Source organism: Monodon monoceros, unplaced genomic scaffold (assembly GCF_005190385.1).
Source record: "Monodon monoceros isolate NGI ecotype Baffin Bay Population unplaced genomic scaffold, NGI_Narwhal_1 Super_Scaffold_22, whole genome shotgun sequence".
Lineage (NCBI taxonomy): Eukaryota > Metazoa > Chordata > Mammalia > Artiodactyla > Monodontidae > Monodon > Monodon monoceros.
The window spans coordinates 122617162-122643987 of record NW_021703779.1 but is presented as its reverse complement, the minus strand read 5'-3'; the positions used below and the strand labels follow the sequence as shown (position 1 = coordinate 122643987).

The window sequence follows — 26826 nt, the reverse complement described above, 5'->3', positions numbered from 1 at the left end:
TATCTAGATCAAATTCTTTAAAAAATAATTCAAAATTAGATACCAGGGTACAAAAGTAGAAACTAAATCAACTTTGCTAGCCGAGTCAACAGAGTACAAACAAAACACAAACAAGAAGAATAAGAAATTAAAATGCACTTAGTAATTATTCTGTGGGGGGGAAAAAAAACTAGGCACATCCATAAGCATAAAATTTAGCATTTCAATATACTTCCATAATGCGCTCTGAACATAGTAAAGGACTGAATCATCAGGAAAGTTTGATCTATGGTACTACTTTATTATAAGGATAGATTTTAAAAAAGGAGTAGACTAAAAATGTATACTTCTAGCCCATCAGTACAAATGAGAAAAAAACTATTTCTTGTCACAGTTATAGGGAAGCCTAGGCCAGTTGTGCAAACTAATAGCTGGCAATTATGACATTCAAAGTTAAGAATAATTCAATATTCGGCTACTGATGAAATTCACATGGTTACTGATATTCACAAGTGACTAAAGAAAAGCACACAGGAGCTTTGATGTAGATACATTAGAATTCTCTAGGTGAAGTTTCTAGGTGTGAGAAGCCAAGAAGCTTACAAGTATCACCCTTTTAAAAAGAGTATTCAGGGCTTCCCTGGTGGCCCAGTGGTTGAGAGTCTGCCTGCCGATGCGGGGGACGCGGGTTCGTGCCCCGGTCCGGGAGGGTCCCGCATGCCGTGGAGCGGCTGGGCCCGTGAGCCGTGGCTGCTGCGCCTGCGTGTCCAGAGCCTGTGTTCCGCGACGGGAGAGGTCGCGGCGGTGAGAGGCCCGCGTACCGCATAAAAAAAAAAAAAAAAAGCATTCATTTGATAGGTGTGGGTACCGCTGGGCTGCTTTTGTTTGCTTGCGCTCAGTACACAGAGTCTTACATGCATGTGGGGTTGAAATAGGTTTTTTCTTTTTCCTTCCACATGAACATGGCTGTTGATAGGGTACAAAACTAAACAATTAGGAAATACTGCTTGCAGACTGACATCCATCTGGTAAGCAAGGCACTGCTTCCTAGTAACAACAACCACCTAATGAATCAGGTGCCATTGAAAACCCATGGGCTTCATATGGATTTTTTTTTGATTGAATAATATATGAACTATGGAAACAATCAGGTCTATGACTCAGATCTTTTTTTCTCAAAAACATTTCTGACGGTTGAGTTTTTTCCCCAACTTTGTTACAAAGCAGTTAACCATATTATTTTCCAAAATGCCCTATGATGAAATGCTACGCCCTTCCCCCTGGATCACATATGACCAAAATAAGCTTGAAAATCCTATGTCACAGATTTAGTTGATCAACTGTGGAGCAAATAATGAAAAAAAATTCTCTTTCAACATTTCCAAACTGTTGATGTACCCAAGTGCCACTCTAATTTAAGCACATTACTAGTGGACCAGAATGGTTAAATTACAACAAAGAAAGGCAAGAGCAGACACCAGGAAAAAGTGATTTTCTGTTCTGGGATGAGAACTGGCCTGCCCAGCAGAGAGGAATATCCAATCTACTTGCGGTTATATTTCTTTTTACAAAATGGCATTTTTGCTTTTAATCTCTTGTGAGTCATAATATTCTCCCCATAAACAGTTCTCACAGGCCAGGTTGAGGGCGGGTGTCTGCCCTCAAGGAACTAACAGTGTGACTAGATAACTAGTAAATATCTATGTAGTAAGTGCTACGATAGGGGCGAACACATCAGGAGCATGAAAGGGGGAAAGGCTCTTGAGCCCGTCAGGGGGAGGGGACCTATGGAAAGTATACAAGGAAAGCTGCACAAGGAGTAAGGTCAAAGCAAGGTGGCAGGTTGGAGGAAAAAGAGTGCTCCAGGCAGAGGAAACATGTGCATACGTCTAGAAGCAACAGAGAGCAGCGTAGTGTTTCAAGAACTCTAGGTACTTCAGGTATGGCTCAAGCCTCTCTCAAGTACAAGGGAGAGGAGTGGTAAGAGATGATATTGGTCAGGGGACTGTGAAAGAAAGGCCCTTATTATAAGCAACAGGAAGGAATATGAGCTTTTTCCCAGGACAATGGGTCCACGAACCCACAGACACTCCTCCACATCCCCCAACTCTGACGATCATTTGTAGTCTTTCTTAACCAGGGGAATAAACATTAAAATATAAAATTAAAATGTATTTTTCAAGGAATGTTTTCCTACCTGCCAAGCCTTGAGTTCAGGTTTCTGGGATTCCCCTGCTACAATTGATGAAACCACTAACACCTAAAGCAGTATAAGGAATGCAAGTGATGTCATTAACTATAACAAACGATACACAGAAGCCTGAACGCAGGACTTTCACTGCAGGACTTCTAAATCCATTTCTAAACAATTAGGTTAGTTCAAATATTGAAAGTCAGTTTTAAAAATATGGTTTTAAGTAGTAACTTATGCATCTAACAGAGGGTACATTTTGAGCTACTACAACCTGTAAAATTTCAAGAGCTACAGCATGAAAAAATAAAAGTCCACCCTCAAAAGAAAAATGTGACCACTGAATGCAACCCTGTATTTTATGTTTACAGCATAAGATTTGTCACTGTGAATAAACTGAAAAGTAGTTATCACTTTGGTTTGTAATATCTCATAAGCTGGCAATCAGATTTGAAACAAATATAGCATGAGTAGCCTTATGAGCCTAACCACAGAAAATACCCAAAACACCAACTGTAACATTTGGGCTGAAGAAATTACTTTTAGTATAATTCAAAGTGACCATTATTTCTTACCCTCTGGACTTTTGTGCTGTTAGGCTGAGAAAAATGAGTGCTGTTTTCCTTTACATCTATATGCTTTTTTTCTTCTGAAGGAGTAGGTCCAACCCTTGAGTTACTGGAAGGTAGGGAATTTGGTGGCATAATTTCCTTGGTGAAAAACACAAAAGAGAAAAAAAAAGGACCAATTTCTAAGACTTTATTTAGCTCCATTATTGTATCAATGATCATATTTTTAAGAACAGAAGCTATTATAAACAGTCTTGGTAAAAAAACTTACAGAACGCAAACATTATGCAGTAAAAACGCACAAAGATTTAACTTCAGCTAAAAGAACCTTGACAAAAGACTATGGAATATATGAAAATTATGGCAATTTGAAAGGATTTTATTTTAAACAGTACCATTGTACAGAAGAGCACGCCCTTACCCCCCCCCCCCGCCCCAAATACTTTAAAAAATGTAAAGCACACAAAATAAGCAGACACACAAAGTAAAAAAGCCAAAGGATGAAAGCCAGAAGACCTAACTAGTGTCCCAATTTTGTCTCTGTCAGGAACATTAAGTAATATGTGAAGAGTGCTTCAGACTTTTTTTTTTACATTTGTGATTACTCATGTTGAAGATCAAGAAATAAGGCTTAAAGGGGTTAAAGTTACTAATCCACAATCACAGCATTAGAGAATAAACAGAGGCCGTTATCTACAACTGCAATTAACTGGAATGCCTGATAGACTTTTTACATTCACATTATGTGCATATCGGAGGCCTCTAAGTTACTATGTCAAATAAGACAATAAAAGACTTTTACTTTTATTAGAGAAACCAGAAACATACGCACTAGAAACATACCTCTTCTTGTGGAGCATTTTTCTCATTTTCAGCTTCAATTCTCACCCTCACAACTCCTGACTTGTCCACAATCTCCTGAATCAGTTTTCCATTTTTTCCTATTACTTTGCCTAAGGTAAGAAATGAATAATTCATGTTTGGTTTTAAAAACACATACCTCAAACCAGTAAGCACACCCCACCATAAACGATCACATTTTATATATACGTATAAAATTTCATATAATTTCAGTTCTTTCTTTCTTTCTTCCTCCGTATCTGTCTGTCTGTCTATCTATCTCAAAACCAAAACAGAGACTCTTTTCAAAAAGACAGAGTCAAACTGGCTTTCCATTTTATGAGGTCATCATTGTTCAAACTCCTCTGGTCAGGTATTAGAGTTGATTAATACTTGTGAACTGATAATACTTGTGAACTGATACGGGCAATCTTGAATTTTTAAGGCAGTTCAAAGATAGGCTCTTATTTGGCATAAACGGGCATATTTTAAATGTTCAGGTATAGTGGCGTGTATCATTCTTTCTGCAAAGTTCTATAAAAGGAATTAAGGAAAAGGACAGATAGTAGAAAATACATTCGCTTCGTTCTTTGACAATTTCAATTCTATCTGTACCTGATTTAAATCTGCTTCTTTGCCCATGGCAAATATTTTTAGAATTTTATATGGCATATGTATAAAAGGTACTCTAAGTTTAAAAGTGGCTTAGGCAGCTATAAGTACATCTAAAAGTACACATTCTTCAGGCCAATGTGTTAGTGGACTACTACTCTTGTGCATTACTCACAAATTATATTAGTATGTTAGAAGGTAAAGGGATTAGTCAGAGTAAAAGATTAAGAAATCACACTTTTAACTTAAAACCACAATGGAAAAGCTTAAAACCAATTCAAGATTAAGTTTTATCAGTATCATCTGTTAAAACTCCAAAGACTTCAAATACCAGTAATGAATCGGCACTCGATTCTCTCTCATTTTATAAAATTTAATCATATACTTAACTGGGAAATGACTGCTTTCACAGCCATCATCACGCATTAGTGTAAAGCAAGACATTACAAATATTAAGAACAACTGATTCTAGAAATCTACATGTGAATTACATCTGATTCCAAGGGCTCTCCCAAGGTTCTTAAAGCACCCAGCACTGGCCACGCCCATCATGTGCTTGCCCCACCATTTCACCCGAGGTAGGGATGGGGAAAAAACTGGAATCGAAAATTTGCTGAGCCAATCCTAAATAAGAATGCAGGGAAAGCCCTGTCAAAGCACAACCTTGTGGTTCTTCTAATCAGCATAGCCTTGGCACTCTTGCTGTGTGTGCCAGCCTCACTCACCCCCATAACCTCTTTTGACTGGTCATAACCTGCATGACTGGTCAGTGGTCAGGGAAAAGAACTGACACCACTAAATCAGGACTCCTGAGTTAGGTCTTTCTGTCAATTATTTCAGCTCTTCTTCCCTTCAAATGAAAAGGGGTGGAGGGAGGAGAGAGTCTTCCCATGGTTTTTTTCTTTATGTCTATAACACTTATTAGACCAATTCACTGTCAAAGTGGGTGAAAAACAAGCAAATTTTTAGAAAAGAAAGATAAATCAGTGTACGTACCAAAGAGAGTTTGTGGGAAATAAGAGAGATCATAAGTCATATTGTGGGACTTGAAAACTCATACAATACTTATTAGACATCTCCCTATAGATCTGCCTTGCCAAATTTTATACAAAAACGCTTTCTGAAAACTCCCAACATTCCCAGTGCTGGAAGAGACAGCCTCTAAAACAGAACTGTCTTATTTTTCTAGGTAGGAACAAAATGAAAATCAGGCTTTCTGGTGAAAGGTCACTGCTGGGATCCTCTTCTGTTTAGGTAAGACCACAGGCAGAATCTACTTTTAATAGCAAATAATCCAATTCTACATTACATAGTTATTTCCAATTCCCAACTGACAGCTTACTATAATTCTGCTCTACCGAACTGGAATTGTTTTGAATAGGGGAAGGAAAGAGAACTACATTTACAGAGTCCCCTACTATATCCAGAGCTTATGTAATTATATCTTTATCTATAACTATCTATCTATATCTTCCTATTTAATTATCACAATCCTATACGGTAGACACTATGATCACATTTGTTTTAGAGGTGAGGAAAGTAGACTCAAGGAGGCTAAGTCAGTTGCCTAAGGCCAAATAGCGACCAAAAAGTGAAGTAGAGCTGAAATCTGGATCCAGCACCTACACCCAAGACCTTTCCCTATCATCAAGCCATCTCCAAAATGAACTTTCGTGAATCTGACACATAAGTTTTTATTCAGTAATTTTTGAAAAAACTGTCTAATGGTTATATTTTCTAAGAATTTCTAAATTTAAAATAACTTTTCTAACTATAAAATGTATGCAATTGCTTGACAAACTGTAAATAAGAGGAAAATAAATATCATTCACAACCCCACTTATCCTGAGGTAACCAGGATGGTGCTAATCACACATTTCCCATACACACAACTGGTGTGCAAGTTACCTCAATAACATTACATAGTCATGCTCTTCAGTTGTCTGTAGTATATAGCTGAGAAAATAATTCTGCATTATTTCACTAGTATTTTATACTTCATCTTCAAACTAATTGTCTTTGGGAGAAAAATACTATTCCAAGTGTTTTTTAATGGCATAGGAAGACGTTTATAATTCTATGCTGACAAAAAGAGCAGGCTAAGTAGAACTGAAAGTACGTGAAAAAAATGCATAGAAAGTCCTTATCTTCTCCTTTAAACATTTCAAAGGGCATGCATTACTTTTTATAATCAGTCATGATATCAAGTTAAAAATTTTTTAAATGTATAGGCAGTGTGTCCCAATTTTATTTATAAATTTAAAACATATGTAGTATTCTTGATAAAACTGCACTTTGTTGATATGTTCTACTAAAGATAAAGAGTTCCCATGTATTTCCTGGTACTCGTGATTGGTGATGATCATGAAATAACTCAAGTCAAAATGAAGAATTACTGTTGACGTTGCAGAAAGCCCTAGAGACATTCGGAATTACTTCTAGCTTTGGAACTTATTAGATTTAAGTAACCTATATTCAGATCTTCAACTCTGAGATAATGAAGAGTGCTATCATTTTATAGCCCCATTAGAGAGATCAAATACCAGTCTATTCCAAATTATAAAAAGCCCCCAAATGTCATTAATTTTGAAAAAAACATATTTAAGATATAAATACATATAGTGAAGAGGCTGTGCAAAATTTATCCTTCCAGGAACCAGTAGGTTTGAACTAGCAAAGCAGTATCTTTTGCACACCTTCTGAAAATGTAATCTCTGACTGTATTTACAAAATATTTTTTGTACACTGTAGCAATAGACTATTTCAAAGACTAAGCTTCAGCTAAATGACTCCCCAAGTGAGTGAAAATGGAATTCTATCGGTATAAATAAACTGTTTGCCTAACTTTTGCTTTTGTAGTGTGTGTCAAAAGCAATCGCCGACTCACCTACTAAGTTCCTTGGAACTTGTATGACATCTTCAGCAAATTCCAGAAAGCTTCGAGCCTTTTTCACTGCATCCTGATCCTAATAAAAATGGGGAAAAGATTTAAATCAACAAAAGATGAGCCAGCTAAAATACTATTTTTTATTTTAGAAAAACACTATTTAGTAAAATATTTACCTCCCCATAAATATGAAATGTGCAGGTATCTTCATCTAGATCGATAGCTGTGACCCCAGGTACCTTTCTAGCTTGCTGAATATTAGCACCATGAGTACCAATAGCTAGACCCATCAGATCTTCTCGTACGATAAACTGTTCGTGAAACCTCGAGGCAAGTTGCCTTGAACTCTGAAGAGAAACACACATCTGATTAGTATGCTTTATCGACTATTAAGACAACTGTATTTAGGTCAGCCATGTAAATTATCTTGACCCTGTATATCAGGGACCTATAAATCAGTTTCACTTGGAAACTAACAGGTTTAAGAAAATATTTCGCACAGCGTAAGTACTTTTTAGGTCACTAAAGGTCTATGCCATTTGATATATTTTTGTTAACAGGAAAGGGCTTGTTGACAATTTTCCAAGGTAACTTTTGCAAACCTATTTGCAAGGCTGCCTTAGTTAACCAATGACATCAATGTAATACTTAAGAAGCAGATCAACTGTTCCCAAATAAAAACCAGCTCACTGGGTCTGACAGACTCAATATTAATTAAGTAAAAAAAAAAAATTTAAATACCATCTTTACAGAAAATTGTATTCATTTCATTTTTTTAATTCATTTTCATTGGAGTATGGTTGCTTTACAATGTTGTTTCATTTCATTTTATTAAAGGATATTGGTGTGTGTGTGTGTGCATACATTTTTTTTCTAGAAACAGTGCCATTTACATAACTTATCACTAGATACTGTGGGCCTAGATAGTCCTCTGATGAAGTGATGACATTAGAAGGACACCCTCCCACCCCTACCCCCAACCTGAGTAAAGGAATCATAAAAATTTTGGTATAGTAATTAAATTGAATGATCACAGAGTATCAAAGATTTACAGCTTATCTTACATATGTGCCTGCAACCTAAAATGAGATCAGAGTCTGTAAGACCTTGTGATCTGGATCCACAAGTAAGATGCATTATTTCAAATATTCAGTGATGACTGAACTAGGTTATACTGACACCTCAAACTTGTGGGTAATCACTCTCTTTAGATAGTATTATCAAAATTTAATGTTTAGTTCTAGCATGCCATTAATGAAAACCAAACATATTAGTGGCTCATGTTGAAAAATGGAAATTTCGTATCTGAATATGTGGATCTCTTTAATATTAGTAGTGAGAAAAGACAGGCATGCACGCTAGTTTCTCATTATTCAACATACCTGATAATTTGAATGAATGAGTGTAACTACTATAAACAATTTAAAAAGTATAAAATCCTTTTTTGTAGACTAGAGCAACAAAATGTATCAAATATTCCTAGGACTTTTCAAGAGGTCATGTTTTTTGAGTCCTGGTTCATTCACCTGGTTCATTCTTTTCAATTGATAATTCACTGATAAATGATAAGCCAAAGGTTTGATAACAGACCATTTAAGAAGAATTAGATGTTTAAGAAGAGGTAAATGAGTATATTTCCACAATACTCACAATGAAAGTAAGGAGGCTGTTCTGGCCTAAAAGCTATGAGAGAATCACTAAAGAAACCACAAACTTGTGAACACAGGGACATCAAGAAAGAATGAGAGTAAAAACCAATTAAATAGACCTCCATATGGCCGTAAGGAAAACAAAGTAGCAAAAGGAGATATGAATGTCTCCTCTCCTGCTGAGAGCTCAGCGATCACATATTAAATTGGAAGGTGGCACGTTTCACAGAGTTTTACAAGAATACAGCCTTTAGTAGTAGTCACCTTCTCTCTTAAAATGCAGTTTGGAACTCCTTTTTTTCTTTACTATTTCAACTGCATGGTGTTTTCCCTCTAACGAAATGAATAATGATGAGGAACTCTGGAATCTGACAATAATATACTTCAGTTGGCACATGAAACTAAGATCCATTTAGTTTCTATGGTAATGGATGGAAGTACTAAATAGTTATCAATGAAAATAAATGTATGGTGATGGAAATTATTGGAGGATTAATAAAAGTAGATAAAATGCACCTTAAGAGACGAAATAGTAAGTTAGGGAAATAGCCTCTGGCAGGAATCTGAAGACAGGAGTTTTAAAGAGTGACAACCAATTAGAATGAAGAAGTTCTATACCCTTTTAAACAGAGATAAACATACATAATGAAAGGAATATGATTAGATATTTAAATACTCTCTAGTACTTTAATGATAACATGTTATATGGAAGAAGCATTGCTTCATTTTATTAGCAGCTTTGATGAACTTCTAGTAAAAAGTGAGTTGGCCAGAAGTTCCTTAGCATACATAAACTGCTGCTTAATTCTGAAACCTCAGGCATAAAAATTTTAGTACGATTATGCACTGTACAATTTCATTTTTCAAAATATAGAATATAAGGAATTGCTAAGAAACAATAAATAAAGGACAAGCTGCCCATATTCAAGTTTTGTAAACACACAGTTATTTCTAGATAATCTTACAACCATCCCTAGGCAAAGCCACACACCTCTAGCTGCTTACTGGCTTCCTCATTTCTCAGTATCAGAGACAGCTTAGTGCGCAGACTCCGAAAGTGCATGTCAATCAGCATGTGTGCACGCTTTGAGGTGACTTCATTGATAGACTAAAGGATATAAATCAACATCATTATTATCAAAGCAAATGCCCTAAATGAAATACACCAAAAATAGACAACTCAAACACACTCACCAAAATGACAAGCTGATAGTTTTCTGCATCATAAGTTACAGAAAAGGCACCAACTGCCTTTTTAAAGTCCTTATGTGCCGATTCTTTGGCACACCTAGAAATAAAAACAATATCCACTGTGAAGTTCAGATGACTGATTACCAACTACTGGTACAAATGTATACAGAGCCATTTGCACTTAGTAGAACTGTAGATTCATCTTAAACTTGATTTATGCAAAATATGCTGTATCCATTTAACAGTTTAGTTCCTTTGCTGTACATTTCTGATATACTCAGGCCAATCAAGCATATGAGATTACAGAGAAAGGAAAAAACCAGTTATGTTCTTAGGGGATTACTGGTGGTCTTAGATGACCAGAGGTGACATCTTTAGGGGAACCACTCTCCCCTGCAGGCTTCCTGATTTCAGTTACATATGGTAGGTCACTAATTTTCTTGAGTCAACTGTTGAACACTCTTGGGGATAGCTACAGGATACCCAATTTTGTTTTGCTGTTTCTTTTCTAAAGAAAAAGTACTGACCAATTTAAGGGAGAGAAGGAAATGATTAAGAATCAGAAGGCACAAACATACATATGCAATCTCTATAATCAAGAAGCAGGATTTCTGTGTATTGTGAAATACAAGTTACTGTTTATCTAAGGTGTGACATGTCCAAATCACACTTAATATACGCCCTTGATGAAATTTTTAAAAAGGAATTTCTTCTCTAAAAGGTCTTTAAGCATTACTTCAGATCAAGGATTATAAGAGAGATGACCTTTTGAAGCTTCTTTAAGCTCTACTTGTTACATATTTATCTGAAAATACTAGCTAAAAGGGAAAAAACCTGGACAAATCTCCATTGCCTAGAAATTGATTTGTGACTTAGGACAGAATATCTGTATTAACCAGTTTCAAAATCTTAAAATTCTATGAACAATGTGTATTTTAGAAAACAAATGTACATTAGCCATGTATGTAACCAAGTAAGTTTAAACAAGTGGAATGTTGGCTTGATTATATAACTGGAAAAAGCTAAACATGTTTTTTTCACTACTTTTGCAAACCATTTTTGCCAATGTTCACTGAATTTAAAAATTGATTTCTATTATTTGAAAACTTATATTCTTTTAAATTAATTGCATAGCACCTCTAAGTTCTCAGCCTTTTCTTGCATACCAACTTACATTTGTCGTAAGTCTTCTGGCACGTCCAGTTTGATTTTATGGAAAGTATCTTTTGTGGCAGGTTTGTTGGGATTAACTGATCGTAAACGTTCAATTGTGACAATTTCATTGTATGTAGCATCACATGCTGCATATTCTATCACATAAAACTGTGAGAAATAAATGAAAGTCATTCCTGGTCACAGTGTTTAAAGTAAGAACAAGAAGCTATACCTATTCAGTTGTTTTTCAATTCTCTAGAGGAAAAAAAACTATTTGATCAACTAACAAACACACGAAATATACTGAACATGTAAACATTTAAATAAAATGTTCAAGTTAGATATTACTTTAAAACAGAAATCCAGACTGAAATGTAGTATACCTGGCTTTAGAAAAGGGAAATCGCATAAGAAAAAAAATTTAAATAGGCATTTTCCTACCTCACCCTTTATCATCCTCACTTTAGCTAACCACCAACAGCAAGGCTCTTTTTCATTTGCTCTGGAATAAACCTACACAAAAATTACAACATAGAATATTTCATGATTAACATCATTCAGAAATCTATAAATTATCAGACATCAAGGAAAATTTCTTAAAATGACCTTAGGTGTCTTTCAAGCCCGTAAGCTGTAGACTTTAAGCCAGATTGCACCCCTACTTCTAGACATAGACACACACTCAGAAACTACCTGATTACCTGGGAGAGTCCTGTAAAAAGTGCTTTCCTATTTCTCTATGCTGCCTCAGTAATAATCAGTAATCTGAATATGAATGCTCAAGAAAAGATGACCATTCATAAACCTGGGCATACTTTCCTTGGGTACTTTGAGAGCTATGAAAATGTATCTAAAAAATGTAAAGACAGATTTGTTTTTGTTTTACTCTAATAAGCAAATAACAAATTGGAAGTTACTGACCCTGGCCTACTTCCTGGCTGCATGGTCACTGAATGGGTAAGGCCGCTGACTACTCAGCTCACTAAGGATACCACCTGGCATTCACGTATCCTGGGAACTAAACGGACAGATCCTCGGTCACTCTCTGGTCTCCTGTCCCCTCTCCACTAAAATGGACAACTCCACGCTGGCAATCCTCTGGATACCACGTTCCTGCTCTCACACACTGTGGATCAGTTCTTCTAAACTGATCTCTCTGGCGACCACTTCACAGTTCACTTATGATGTGCAGCACGGAACCTTTTGTGAAGACACTAGCAAATCAAGGTTAATAGGAAAAGAGACACATGGAGAGAGACAGAAATACTCAGAAGCAGAAAGACAACACAGGGAGGACGAGGAGGATGGGGAGGAGAGGAAAGGAGAGAAGACCGGCAACTCAAGGCTCCAACTCTCATCTCCCTTTTACTACTGAAGTTAATAGTTACACAACACAAAGATGAAATACAACTGAACTCAACCTCCTTTCCCTCTTGCCCCCAACACTTCCTCTCACCTCTGCTCTAGCCAGAGAAATAACCTCAGTTATTTGTTAATTGTTATGTAACACAATGAGGTCATCCTGGCAACTGTGGTTCATTGGTTCCCATCTGTTGTGTGACTAAGTTGGGAAAAAAGTCCCCTCTATTCATCACTATTATGAGCGTTTGTGGTACAGACAGACCAAAAGACCTAAGTTAATGGTTATACAATACAGTGACTCAGTACAACTTGATTTAACCTACATTTCTCTCTTGAGACCATCAATTCCTTTCAGCTCTGCGCTAGCTAGAGCGACAACCTCAGTTAGTGAGGTCACTGTAGCAACAGCATCTCACTGGTTACCACCTGTCATGTGACTCAGTTGAGAGGGGAAAAAAAGAAAAAACAGTCCCCTTTATCCATCCAAACACTATTATGAGGCCTTCTGATATAGACAGACCAAAAGTCCTGGTCCTTGACTTCAGGAAGCTCGTAGTCTCCTGGGGAAGTGAACAGCTAAAGGTCCTCAAGTACAGACACTGTTTGTGCTCCCTACTGGGATCCGTCACAAAACCAAGCCCAGTTCCTTTCACCTAGTAAGTACTGAGTATATTTTTGGTAAATAAATAGCACTTTATTCTATTTCCACTATAAAGCTGTAGAGAAAAGAACACAGGCCTGGACATCCAGAGACCTTCTCTGAGCACTCTCTAAAATAGCACTCCTGCCCCTACATCACCTTTCATCCTCTTTTTCTCTTCCTAGGACTTACAACTGCCATAATATTAGCTATCCTCACTAGAATGTGACCTTGTCAAGGCTGGGGCCTCTTCTGTTTCACTGACCATCTGTACCTAGCACAGAAAATAAGAATTCAAGGACCTAGTACACCTTACCTGACCTGTACAAATGGATTCTTAGCTGCTTCCATCATACCACAAATGCTCATGAAATTCAACTGTTAACAAGGCATCGTGGAGAAGAGAAGAAGCTTAAAATGGAGTACACAAACAGGGAGGAAGAAAAGGATACTATATAGACCAACTACAACATAAAGCAGACCCCAAGTGCCTTAAGTGTCACAACAGTCTTCAGCGGCTAGAGAAATCACAAATATAATGTTTTTGTCAATGTGCTACATCTCCATAGCACTTTTTGGTCAGACATCAATGGCACATAAGCAGTTGGTTCATAGCATCTTCTGTGAAAAGATGTTTTACCTGTATGTGTATAGACTAAAACTCGCAGATGAGTTTTTACAAATATCCCAGGAAGATTTTCTGCTACTTAAAGCAAGCCTAGGATGCTGCTCTATCGTTAAGGAATGATTTTTTCCTAACCCATTTTACTTAGAATGGGGACACAGTTGTAAGCTAACAATATATTATTCAAACAAAAGATTCAGAGAATGAGGGAAGGGGGGAAAGAAATACTAGTGGGCAAAGGAAATCAGTGGTGACTTTCAAAGCTGCACCCTGAGTGCTGCTCAGGCAGCCACACTTAAGCATCCATAATGTATTACTTCCAATCATTATTAAGATGGAGCAGTCAAAAGCACATATACATCCGAGCTATAATTCTCAATGCAGATTGAAAAGTGTTAAAGACAAGGGATACAAAAGGCACAGGCAAATTAAATGCTCCCCCTTCTTCAGTGCTTAATAACTTGATGGCAGGGGAAACTTACCTCAACTTCATCGCTTTCATTTATATCTTTATTATAACCTACAGGTGGTGGGAATCTCACATCATGGAATGGAATCTGCCTCTCTGGCTGCCAGCTGCAAATAAGCAAATGCAATTATTTAACATGTTTTTTGGTTTAATGGAAACAATGACCATGCTGCCATCAACTTTTGGTTAAGTGTGACCCTTTGGTTTTCTAGTTTAAAGAAGCAAATGCTTTAAAACTGTCAGTGTTCTGCCGAGTGGGGCATAATGGCAATATAGACACATTTCAACAACTCTGCATGCAGCACAGCAGCCTTGTAGTTCCAGTTGGAATATTTCTCTAAACACAATAGATCAACATTACAATTTTCCAAACAAGTCTTTCTTCCAATAATTTCAACCTCTAAGAGTTCTAAACTTAGGGCCACAACAGCAATTTCCTTTGATGCTTAAATACGTTAGTAACAGTAAGTGTTAGTAACGTCATCACCATACTTCCACTTGCAAAGGAATTGTAACCACATTCCGATGACCACAGAAACTGGTCCTAAATGCCCTCTAATTCCCAAGCAAAATGGGGCAGTCAGCACATTAGCAATTCACAACTCACTTTTCCCCCTTTAAATTTTAGATCCCGCGAGGTGGTCAGTTCTTGCCATGGATAGATGGCTGCTGATCAGTATGACGTACCAGCAATGCACTGGCCTGGTGGGGTCTCCTAAACCACAGAAACCCGATGGAGACAGCCTATAGGAGTTCAGTAAGTTGCCTATGTTTTTTAATTTAAAGTTACGTGGAACAATTTTGAAAAACACCAAATTATTCTTTTATATCTACAATGATATAGAATATTAAGAGATAAACTTTGCAGAAACACTGGAGGATTCAACTGCTAGAGCAGTCATTTCTGGGTTTTCTGCTAAAGGGCTCTCTAAATAAAATCCTACTGAGAAAACTGCTTTTTTCTTTTTTTAAGAAGAGCTATTATATAAGATAGCAGGGTAGGTAAGTCAGAATTTGTGGAAATATGATTAGGGCCTATGTTACACTGAACCCCTTTTCTGTATTATTATACACCCTTGAAAACTCTGAAACGTAAAAAAAATTGTCTTTAGGGAATTCCCTGGTGGTCCAGTGGTTAGGACTCGGTGCTCTCACTGCCAGGGCCCCAAGTTCAATCCCTGGTCAGGGAACTAAGATCCCACAAGCTGTGCAACGTGGCCAAACAAACAAACAAAAGTCTTTACTTCAGAAAAACTTTTTAATATACTTACTGAATTCAATGACTTAACATGTTAAAGACTCATTGCTAAATTTGATTTGTAAAGCATATAATAATAAAGTTTCTTCATTCCAAAGAATTATTTTGTCTTAAGTATAGAGACAAAAATCGAATTTTTTATTCAAAAAATACGAAATATGGAAGGCAAAAAGAAAGCATCTAAAATAATGTGGTATTATAGGAGTTTCTTTATGATTGAAAGGAAAGAAAGGGTAAATATAGTCTGAAGTTTTACAAAACATCAGGTTTGTTTTTTGTTTGTTTTAAAAAACCAGAAAAACAAAAAGGAAACGCAAGGAAAGTACTACTTTGGTAGGGACCTATCAAATCCTGGTGACATGCTCAAACCCAGTGTTGAATCTCATACATACTACACAAACACAAGGAAAAAGTTGATCTATTTCAAACTCCCAGGATGACAGCTAGAAGAGAAACTTGTACACAGCTACGGTACAGCAGACAATTAGGAGGTCCATAGAAAGAATAATTTTAAGTTTATAGTAAAAATCTGGTTGAAAACAAATGAGAACTGATCTATCACTGTATAAACAAATACAGATACATTCTTGAATGCACAGAGGAAATAAGTGTTTGCTTAATACCTTAGATTAAGGACTATAGGAGAAACTAAAAGAGTAGCAAATAAAGATAACTCTCCCTTTATGGGAAACAGTGTTTACCTAGTGATGGAAGCAAGCAGATAAGAGTATAAGTACAAGACAAAAAATTACTCTCCCAGTTATCAAAGATTCCTCTGTTAGAGGTGTGATGCTGTTATCTAGTGTATAATGCATGGATAATCACGCAGAGGCACATTCTGGAACTTTTGGCTCTATGTATTCAGAGAAAGGTATTCTATTATCCAAACTTGTATTTGGCACCAAGACTATTTGTCTAGAGCTGAGAATTGGGCTGGATACTCTAAATCCTTTTATCTATCTCCCTAAATGCGTTTTAGGCATCCGAGAAAACTACAGTTGACCCTTGAATAACTCAGAGGTTAGGGATGCTGACCCTCTGTGCAGTCAAAAATGCACAGATAACTTATAGTCAGCTCTCCGTAGCCACAGTTCCTCCATATCTGTGGTTTGCATCACGGATTTAACCAACCCTGGATCGTGCACTACTGTAGTATTTACTACTGAAAAAAATCCACATATAAGTGGTCCTACACAGTTCAAACTCATGTTGTTCAAGGGTCAACTGTACTTTGCCCTGTTGGCAGCTACAAGATTCTGCTAACATTCTAATTACAGCACGTCTGGGTCAGATACTGTATTTTAACAGATTTATTGAGATATAATTCACATAACCATATAAGCATCCACTGAAGTGTATGTACAAGTCAATGGGTTTAAGTATATTCCCAGATATGTGCAACCATTACCAGTCAATTTTAGAAAATTTTCATCACTTCAAAAAGAAATCCCATACTCTTTAGCTATGGCTCTCCATCCCCCACCAGCCACTAAGCAACCACTAATTTATTTCTTCTCTCTGTAGACTTGCAATCTGCTTTTGATACACTATTAATTTCTCTTGGTAAATAAAAGCCAAACATTATAATTGTTGGCCAGACTTCAGAGTTCAGTAAAATCCTAAGATCATGACCACATCTATACTCTGGTTAAGGAGTTTATATGTACTTTATATTCTTGAATGGCTACTCTGAAAATAGCCGTTATTAGCATTAAAAAATTCAGTCAAGAGACCTGTCTCCCCCAATAAAATGCTAACATCTATACTATTGATGCCTTTGTATAGCTAATGTTCCTAGGCCTCTAAGTATTTTTATTTATTCACCTAGCAGAAGAAAGCAGAAACGATCAGTTACTGCTATTAATGATTATAAACATATGAAACAGATAAAAATGTTAATGGGCAAACACAATTATTTCCAATAAAATATACCAGATGACTAAAACCATCAATTTTAGATTTAATATTACAAAACTCATATCGACTTTCCCAGTACCCGTGAATCCATTCATTTTCATCTTTTAACATTTACAAATATTCCTATTCAAACCCTCAGTTACTAATACAGAAGAATCTGGTTTCTTTCTCCACATTCAAGGGGACTGAGGTGTAAGGATCAAGATTATACAAAAGGAATCTCGGAGGTCATTAGCAGGAACAGTCATTCCATTGGTTTAATATTGAGTTGTTCACGAACTTCCTGGTCAGTAACACGAAGATCCATTCCTGAAAAACACTCAAACTACACTTGAATTTTTTAAAATGAGGAGTAAAAGGGAAAATTAGCATAAAATATTAAAGAACCTAAATATTAAAATTATATCAGGACACTTACTTGTTTTCAAATGCCACTGTTATTGAATCTTCATGAACATCTTTTACAAATGCCTATAAGAAAAAAAACCACCACAGTTAAATTAACTTCTAAGCTTAAACATCATTTTTGTTTTCAGTTACACTTTACAGATACCAAACATTTTATGTTTAACAACAGAATGAAGCTTCAAATGAAAGTTTGTCAGTTTGTGAGGATCACTCATTCATGAATCACATCTATATTTAGATACCTACTATGTGCTAGGCCCTAGGAATACTCATTAGTTAAAATAAAACACAAAGAATTGCTCCAGAGTTCAGCATCTCATAGGACAAAGACAGACAAGTAAATTGAAAATTACAATGCAAAGCTGAAGGTATACTTCAGGCTAGAAGTACTGGAAACTAAGAAACTTGTTCCAGAGCTATATACCAGTCAGTGTAGATCTGTTGTAACCTATCTTTTTCTCCTTAATACAATTTTAGGAGAATACAATAGTAAATAACTAAATATAACTTCAAATCTATATATGCACAAGTACACTAAGTTCTCTTTAAAAGCAATGTGCTGCTAATACCACTAAAAGTCCAATTACCAGAGTTTAATTAAATTCTCAATCTCGCAGGCACTTGGCAAAAAAGAAATAGTAATATAAAGTACAGAGGTTTAAATCTTTTAAATCTGATGACGCAATTGCTAATAATCTGCAGAAGGACATAACAAAAGTAATAGCTAACTAATTATCAAGAATTCTTTAATCAGCATGCTGTCCATAATTCTATAAAATTAAGTTTTTAATAGGTGCAGGAAAGGAGGTTTTGTTTTTGTTTTGACAATTAGAGGAGTAGGATAAAGCATAAAGAAACCCAAGGGGCTTTATATCTTAATTCATTTTAAAATGGCTTTAGAGATTTAAGCTTCTTACTCCAATGTGTTCTGTACATGTTTCTGTCCTTCCGTGGTTTCTCCCTGTCTGCAAGATTATGGTCAAACTCCTCTGCCTGAAAAAGGCCCTTTGTGACCTGGCCCCACTGCTCACCACTCCAAGCTTCATCTTTCACATCCTTGCAGGCTGTGATCCAGCAGTGCTAAACTACTTGGGCCTCTCTGTACATGCTGCTGTTCCTTCTTTCCTATTGTCCTTCCCCTATTTTCACCTAGCTATCTCCTACTGGTCTTTTACAATTCAGTTCAGATGTCAGCTGCTATGGGAAAACCCAGAAGACTAAGTTAAATTCTATCCTCTACATTCTTATAGCATCTTCTGAGTATCCTCACTATAAACTTATCCCACTATAGTCTTTTGCCCATTTTCCTACCAACAGTAAGCTTCCTGAGGGTGGGCGATATAGGCCTTTTATTTACTGTTGAACTTCAGAGTACCTATTAAGGGTTCAATGAATAGTTATTATCATGGATCATTGCCTAAGGGGTTCCTATCCTAGCCTCGGAGGAAAGGTATGTGGGTGGTGGGGTGGTAGTATGTTGGTCAGGAAAGACAAACGGAAGAGGACGAGGTTCCTATCCAACTTAGGGAGTGGAGGATGGGGAGGCCCAGCAGGCCTAATGGGCAGCAGGAGCAAAGGCTTAGACCTGGAGCAACAGCTTGGGGTGCGGTAGAAGTAAATCCTTTGTGGACAAGGAAGCCAAGACAATTCAATGGGGAAAAAAGAACACTGTTTTCAACAAATGGAGCTGGGACAACTGGATATCCACATGCAAAAGAATAAATGCAAAGCTATGCTAGAAGACAGTTTCCTTGTAAGATCAAGGTGGACTATAATGGAATCTAGGTGTTCTGCGATACTCAAAATGGCTAAATTATTATTTCTAAATTAAGCATGTATGTGTATCTTTATAGTTGCTGGTTTAAAGTGGGGGGGATCCACATTTTCTTCCTATCATTTTGATCTTGCTTATTTTTCCTTAGCCATATTTAAATCACACCCATTCTCTTCAGAGTATTTCAAGAACTCTAGTTTAATACTGACCATGATATTTTAGAATATACTAGATTTTATAAGGGCGCATGCCCCCAGTGCTCTCAGGGGTTTGCCTATTACTTCAGCAACAGAAAGGCTTGATTTTGAGTTAAAGTTGGAGGAATTCGACATTTAGTTCTATAAAGTAAGTCCCACAAATTACGGAGAAAGGAAAAACAGACTCCCCCACCCCAACTTCTCCCTTGTGTTTACATGATGGCGAATACCAAATTAACAACCTGCTTTTTGAGGGTGGGACTCCTATTAGGAGCTAATCCCTTATTTACCAAAAAATGTCTTTGCTCTGTCTCCATCCTTGTCTAAAATTTTATGTTTGCATGCCTTGGCAGTAACTAGTGTTAGTTCTTTACTGTATATTATATGCTGAAAATGTTAAGTCCTTTAGTCAGCTAAGAGAACCTTGTTACAGCTGGGTGAAGAACTGTTCTCACTAAATCAGGTACCTTTCCAATACTACTGCCCTTGTCTAAAACCGTGCTGTTGCTCACCATAGAAGCTGCTGGTCATATGTACATATTTTGATTTAATTAAGTACAATTAAATAAAATTAAAAATCAGTCTGAGTCACACTTGCCACACTTCAAGTGCTCAAAAGCCACACAGGGCTCAGTACCTACTGTAGAGGACAGCGCAGGTAGAGACCACTTCCATCATCACAGAAAGTTCCACTGGATAGCACTGATTTAAAACATTTACAAATGTTGGGGACTGTTTTCAAATCCACCTTGAAAGCACTCTAAAAGTTAGTCTCATTACTTAATTGCTCTATTTTAATTTTTTTCTATTTGCCAAAAAGTTATTGTACAGTTTAATCACACTCATTCACCACATTTACCTATTTCCTAAAATTAAACGTCCCTTCAAAGGAGGAAGATCTGCAACTGTGTGACTATTAAAAACCAAAAAAAAACAAAAAACAAAAAAAAAAGCTTCCAAGTTTTCAAAGACACTAAAAGCAATTCCGGATGTAGGGTGTCAAAAATGGTTTGAGTAATCATCACAGCTTACGGCGGCCACTGCCTCGAGTTAATGAGGCTTACCTGTATATGGATGTTGGCGTGACTGTTCCCAAACCAGTCATTTTTAGCCACTGTTTGCATATTATGTGAATACAGAAGGCATGGAATACCTTCTTGTTGCTGCTGTAATAAGGGGAATAAAAGAAACTCAGAGGCTGCAAAGGTCTCCTCTGACTCCTGAGGCCTTTTGCTAAAATTCCAACAAAGGTCCCATCTTTCTGCTTCTCATCATACTTTCTCCAATAACCCTCCTTTTCGGCCCTGCCCCTGCCTTACCCCAACACTCATACCCTTCCCTTCCCTGGCCACCCCAGAGCATTATCACCCCACACACCAACAACTGGGAAAACTATGTTTTGTTGTGCTCTCTACCTGTCTACATCAAGCAAAGTTGATGAGAAGATAGGTTCAGCGGATTCCTGAGGGGTTGGTTACCAAAGAAGGCAACTGAATGGGTTTGAATGAATACAAGAAGGGAGCTGCATGGGACTGGATGAGAGCTAGGGCTCTTACTAGAGTCAGTAAACTTAGTGGTTAAGAGTTTTGCTGTGAATGAGAGATAGGTTCAAAATCTTGGATCTAAGACATAACAGCTGTGGGACTCTCCAAGAAATGGTCTCTGGGCCTCAGATGCCTTGTCTGTGTAAGTAAGGAATGGATACAGGGGAACTGGACTTGCCTCCTAAAGCTGTTGTGAATAATGAAATCACACATGTCTAGTGCCTAGCACGATGGCTGGCACATAGTCGGCACTAAATAAATGAGAGGTAAAGCAGAGAGGGGCATATTTTATAAAAGATGCAGAACCATAAACACTCTTGCATCTGAGAAAGTTACGTCTCAACAAAAGCACACTTAAAAAAAGATTTAAAAATTAGGATAGAAAGAGAAAAGGCTGTTTTCTCAAAGATACTAAATACTAAAAGATTATTTAGACTTTCAGAAGAAAAAGTGATGAAAATCTTTGGGGTTTGAGAAAGGCGCTAAAAGTGCAGTTAAAGACAGACACAGTGGGACTTCCCTGGTGGGGCAGTGGTTAAGAATCTGCCTGCCAGTGCAGGGGACACAGGTTCAATCCCTGGTCTGGGAAGATCCCACATGCCGCGGAGCAACTAAGCCTGTGCACCACAACTACTGAGCCTGCATTCTAGAGCCCACGAACCACAAATGCTGAGCCCATGTGCCACAACTACTGAAGCCCACATGCCTAGAGCCCATGCTCCCCAACAAGAGAAGCCACCGCAATGAGAAGCCCACACACAGCAATGAAGAGTAGAGAAAGCCCGTGTGCAGCAACAAAGACCCAACACACCAAAAATAAATAAATAAATGAAAAAAAGAAAGAAAGAAAAAAAAGACAGACACAGGCTCCTTATCAGGGGGAATAAACAGAAAATCAAAAAATCATTATGGGATCCCCCACCTGGCAACTGGGCCAAAGAGGCAATCATAAAATCATACTAACCAAAGTGTGTAATGACTAGAGATATCTAAGTCAAACATTACATCACCGGGATTGCTGAAACTAAAAGAAAGTCTGTCCCTATTTGGGTGAAGTCTTACTCTTCCACTACACCTCACACCCTAGATTGTACAGAGAAATTTCAATGTAAGCCCCTGACCACCGATGAACACAACTACTACATTATCACTGAAGACAGCACATGTAGTGCATTGATAATTCTCATTAGAGAAAACTTAAAAGCATTGCAAAATATCCCTCCTAAAGAAAATCTGTAGGAGATAGACAATAAGGACATATGAAATGTGACAAAATACGATTCAAACCCAAGGCTTCACATATAAAGCAAGTTATTGCTTTGCCGCCCTTTGAATGTGGGAACTAACAATGTATGAGAATGAACAATGGGAAGGGAAAAGTACAATAAACCTCATCAACAATTCTTCCAACCACAGTGCATGACTAGGAATACTCGCCTTCACTTGGGCATTTACCACAAATTCTGAGAAAAATGCATCCTTTCTGGTTCACCTTGACGCAAAGACAACACACAGGTATAGAGAGAATAGTATTAAATGAGTTATTAATTTTCCTGTGTGTATGTATTCTAACTTTTGAATGCTTCAGTTCTTATGTGTTCCCAATGTAACAAAAGCAAACCTCATAGGAGCATTAAAGATTTCTAACTTTATCTTTCATTAATAGGCATTCATATGAAGAATTACAGTGTAATGTGTCAAGGTGCAAGAGTTAATAAAAAGGAAGCTAATACATAAGCTCAATATTTTGTGATGTCTTTGTGTCAATGGTAATATCCTTGCAACTGTACTTACAAAATAATGCTAAGGCATTATTACAGTAACAAATACAAAGTTACAATGAAATTTACAAAAATGGGCAGGAAATCCAATCCAATTCATTTCTTTAAGCTAAATTTCATCATTTCAGGAAGTCAGATTACCTGATCTCAAAGCCCAGATCTGACCCTTACTAGCTCTGACACTTAGTAATAACTCACTTACCTCATCTATCTGTACATCTATGTCCTCATCTATAAACTGGAAATAACAATGGTAACTCAGGGTTGTGGGAGGTGATTAAACAAATTAAGAGAGGTAAAGCACCTAGAACCCTGCCTGGCACCTCAAGAGCTCTCAGCACCTGTTAACAGTTAAAAGCACGATTGTAGTCATCTCAGGAAGCACATTCCCATAGTGGGCAGGAATCAGAAAGCCAATTCTTATACCACTGAATTTTACATTTAATGAATAATTTGGAGGCTTTCAGAGTGTGTGAGTATGAAGTTGGAAAATGCTCAACTCAAAAGGGGAGTACTGATGCTTCCATAAAGATACTAAACACTAAAAAGGTTATTTAGACTGGGAAGAAAAAAACATGTGGTTGACCTGAACAATTTACTTCCTTGAAGTACAGAAGACTTCAGAGAAAATGTGAAGAAAATTTTCATTACATGACTTTTTCTAAGTCAAAGAAATACCTAAGCACAAAAGTAGTGGCTCTGACAGTTACTAAATCCAACTTTCGAGTTTTTAAGAATAAACACCAGAGGGAAAAATAGAAATGAGCTGTTACAATCTTAGGGTTTAGGTTTCATGGTTCTGGTAATTCTGAATCCTAAGTTTGAGTTAATTTTTTAGAGGAAAAAACCCAACTGTTCCCAGCATATACTCTACCCAGTTTATACTGCAAATTTGGACCATGTGCTCAGAAGATGGAGAACTGTACCTTACAATATGGTGGTTCTGTTAGGCAAATCAAAGTCTGAATTCAATTATACCGAAGCTGTTTGAGTTGTTTAGTTCTTTAAGCCTTTTCAATCAATCCGATGAACCCAGGTTCCCAATTTTTTCATAAATGTAACATTTCTCCATAATAGTTCATTTTTTATTCATCTTTATTTCCCATCTTTTCTGCCCATCCCACTGGACAAGTAACTCAGTTTACTTTTGCTTTACTTTTATAACTCACATCAATATTGAGCCTTATAAGAATTTAAACCTTTTCATTATAGAAACTATTTTTCTACCAATACAGACCATTTGAGGTTTTCTTAAAAACAAAACCTTAACTAAATAAACATAACAGCAATTCTGCACACGTTTGTTCATGTTTAATATTTCCCCTCAAGGAACTAAGGGACAACCCATTCCTTTTATTCACCTTCAAATTAAGCAACTTCGTTAAAAAAACAAAAATAGGGGGAGATTAAGAGCAGAGATAGAGGGTCTTTCTTATATTCCAATCAGTTTGCAAGCAAAATCACAGAAGCAAATCACAGGTTGCTCGAACAGAACAATATATCCTTCAAGACCACGATGTACTACTTGCCCTCTGGCAAGCAAACTCCACTAAAAGACAGTAAGAGTGGCATCTAATCTAAGCTAATATCACAGATCTATTAGAATACCGCTCAACCATTAGCCCCTGCTCATATTTATTACAGTTAGTGCCCCAAATCTAGTGAGTAAAACTACCAATCTAGGAAGCAGAACGATTCTACACAAACTAACCAGCAGAATTATGGATCACTGAAAAAAATGCAACCAGAATTTTGACTGCATCATTTTGCTACAAGTATGGAACAGTTTACATACTTTACTCACTCATTAAATATATTGATCTCCAAATATCTCCATAAAATTGGTAAACACATATATAGTTAAGTCAATGTTTATTTTCCTATATACCTCGTTTGAAACGTTTATGTAATCCTATATAGATTTAAGAATTGCACTTGGACAATGGCAATATTTAATTCCCATGCTTCCTTCTATATGCACCTTCTGTCGCCAAGATACTGTAGTAAGGTGGGACATTACTTACAGAAGTTATAGAGAGACATTCAAGAGGAAATGAGAACTTATAGACTGCTAGATCTACAGCAAGTATGGACCAAGAGACGCACTACCGACATATGAAAATATTTTTAAGCCTCCTTTTGAAAATGTAAGATATTAGTAAGATCTGCAATGGTGTAACTTAAAAAAAGAAAAGCCCGCAGGAAACCCATGCATGCCTATTTAAAACCTCAACAATACAGTTCACTGCAACATTACACAGAGGAGATAGTCAAGCCCTTGGAGCACAGAACAATTATTTCCACTCACTTAAAAAAATTCCCCAATAATGATAATTTCCTGAAGTTTCATGGCATATATCCAGGCCCTTGGAGGGTTAATTTTTTTTCTTAAGTAGCAGAGCTGCCAATGTTTTTAGACGCTGAAGCATCTGTATTCCTGAATTTGCCCACATTTATAACGAGGAGGGGCCACGAATATTCAAGATTACCAACTTCTTTAAACCATTACTCGGATATGTCTGGGTCTTCCTGAAACTTTTGAATCTAAAATCTTTTCTGAAATCCACAAAGAAAGGTCACTAATAATCAGTTGCCATTGTGATTTGGTACCGACTACAGCTTCTTACTACTCTTTCTTCACACCGCTCGCCCAGAACAGTGGAGCTCTCCGAAGTCCCAACGCTGGACAGGAAAAGAGAAGCCAAAGGAGATGGCAAACCCTCTTTGCAAGGCAGGAGGCGGCTTGACGGAAGCGCCCCCCGCTCCTCGGCAACTACCCACACGTCAGGCCCGGATCCCACTGGGAGAGGATATTTAAGAAAACAGAAATAAGCCGTCACCGTCACTTCGCGCGGATACCGGCCCTTCCCGCCCGTATCTCCTACCTGCCGTCAGCCCTCGCCCATCCCCAGCTCTCCCTGCCGGGGCTCGGTCCCCGAAAGGGCACCCTCTTTTCCTTGCCCGCTTCTCATTCCGACAGGCGCCGGGGCCTCATACAGGAGAGGCAGCGGGGCTCAAGGGGCTTCCTACAGGCCCGAAGTCCGGTCCTTCCTTCCCTCCCAAACAACATCCCGCCGAGCGCGCCCTGGCCCCGGGCGCGGCGTTTGGGAAGAGGGCCCCAGGCCTGCCTCCGGCCGAGGCTAAGAAGAAAAGGGAGGGAAAGAAGGGCGAAGATGGGGCCTGCCCTGGAGTCAAGTACCTTGTAGAAAGCGCCATTGGAGCCCCGCACTTCCACCACCAGCTCCTCCATCTTCTCGTCCGCCCTGCTCGCTCCGGGAGCCCGCCCCTGAGAGGTGGGCTGCGGGCGCTCGAGGCCCAGCCGCCGCTGCCGCCGCGCTGCTGCACGCCCCCCGGCAGCGGCGCCGCAGTCACCGCCGCCGCCTGCGCTCGCCGTCGGCTAACCACCCGCTCTGAGGCGGCCCCTCACCGGAAGTGAAACCGAAACGGAGCTGAGCGCCTGACTGAGGCCGAAAGCTCCGGCCGCTCCGCGTGTAAACAGTGAAACCGCATCACATGACCGACGCCGCCTCTTCCCCCAGGGTTCGGCCCCTCGGCCCCGCCCTCCTTCCCCTCGCGGGCCCAGAAGCGCGCGCCTGCGCGCTGCTGGGGAAGGACCGGGGGCGGGCCGAACGTAAGGCGCGCGGGCTCGGCGTGCGCGGGCTCGGCGGCGGGCGGGAAGGCGGGAAGGGCGGAGACAGGTCGCACCGCTTCGCGTCGCCTGGCGAGGACCAGAGCGCCCGTTCCTTTAGCGGGGGCAAGCCGAGGCGTGGGAAAGGGC

General features: G+C 38.3%; 1 protein-coding gene across 11 annotated transcripts in view; it reads right to left on the bottom strand.

Moving 5' to 3' along the window:
* The window catches only part of FMR1 (fragile X mental retardation 1), a 34223-nt gene extending 7676 nt beyond the window's left edge, over positions 1 to 26547 (bottom strand). For 6 of the 11 annotated variants that reach the window (XM_029240793.1, XM_029240795.1, XM_029240794.1 and 3 more), the window contains exons 1-12: positions 26248 to 26547; positions 17763 to 17815; positions 14183 to 14276; positions 11515 to 11586; positions 11093 to 11241; positions 9922 to 10015; positions 9719 to 9835; positions 7255 to 7425; positions 7079 to 7157; positions 3583 to 3692; positions 2746 to 2880; positions 2177 to 2239 (exon numbers count right to left, since the gene is read on the bottom strand). In XM_029240793.1, the coding sequence (XP_029096626.1) occupies positions 2177 to 2239; positions 2746 to 2880; positions 3583 to 3692; positions 7079 to 7157; positions 7255 to 7425; positions 9719 to 9835; positions 9922 to 10015; positions 11093 to 11241; positions 11515 to 11586; positions 14183 to 14276; positions 17763 to 17815; positions 26248 to 26298 (1188 nt within the window). In that variant the 5' untranslated portion in view covers positions 26299 to 26547. The remainder of the gene's footprint in view (positions 1 to 2176; positions 2240 to 2745; positions 2881 to 3582; positions 3693 to 7078; positions 7158 to 7254; positions 7426 to 9718; positions 9836 to 9921; positions 10016 to 11092; positions 11242 to 11514; positions 11587 to 14182; positions 14277 to 17762; positions 17816 to 26247) is intronic. The other 5 variants (XM_029240804.1, XM_029240796.1, XM_029240799.1 and 2 more) reach the window with 1 other exon arrangement.
* Between the last annotated feature and the right edge of the window lie 279 nt (positions 26548 to 26826).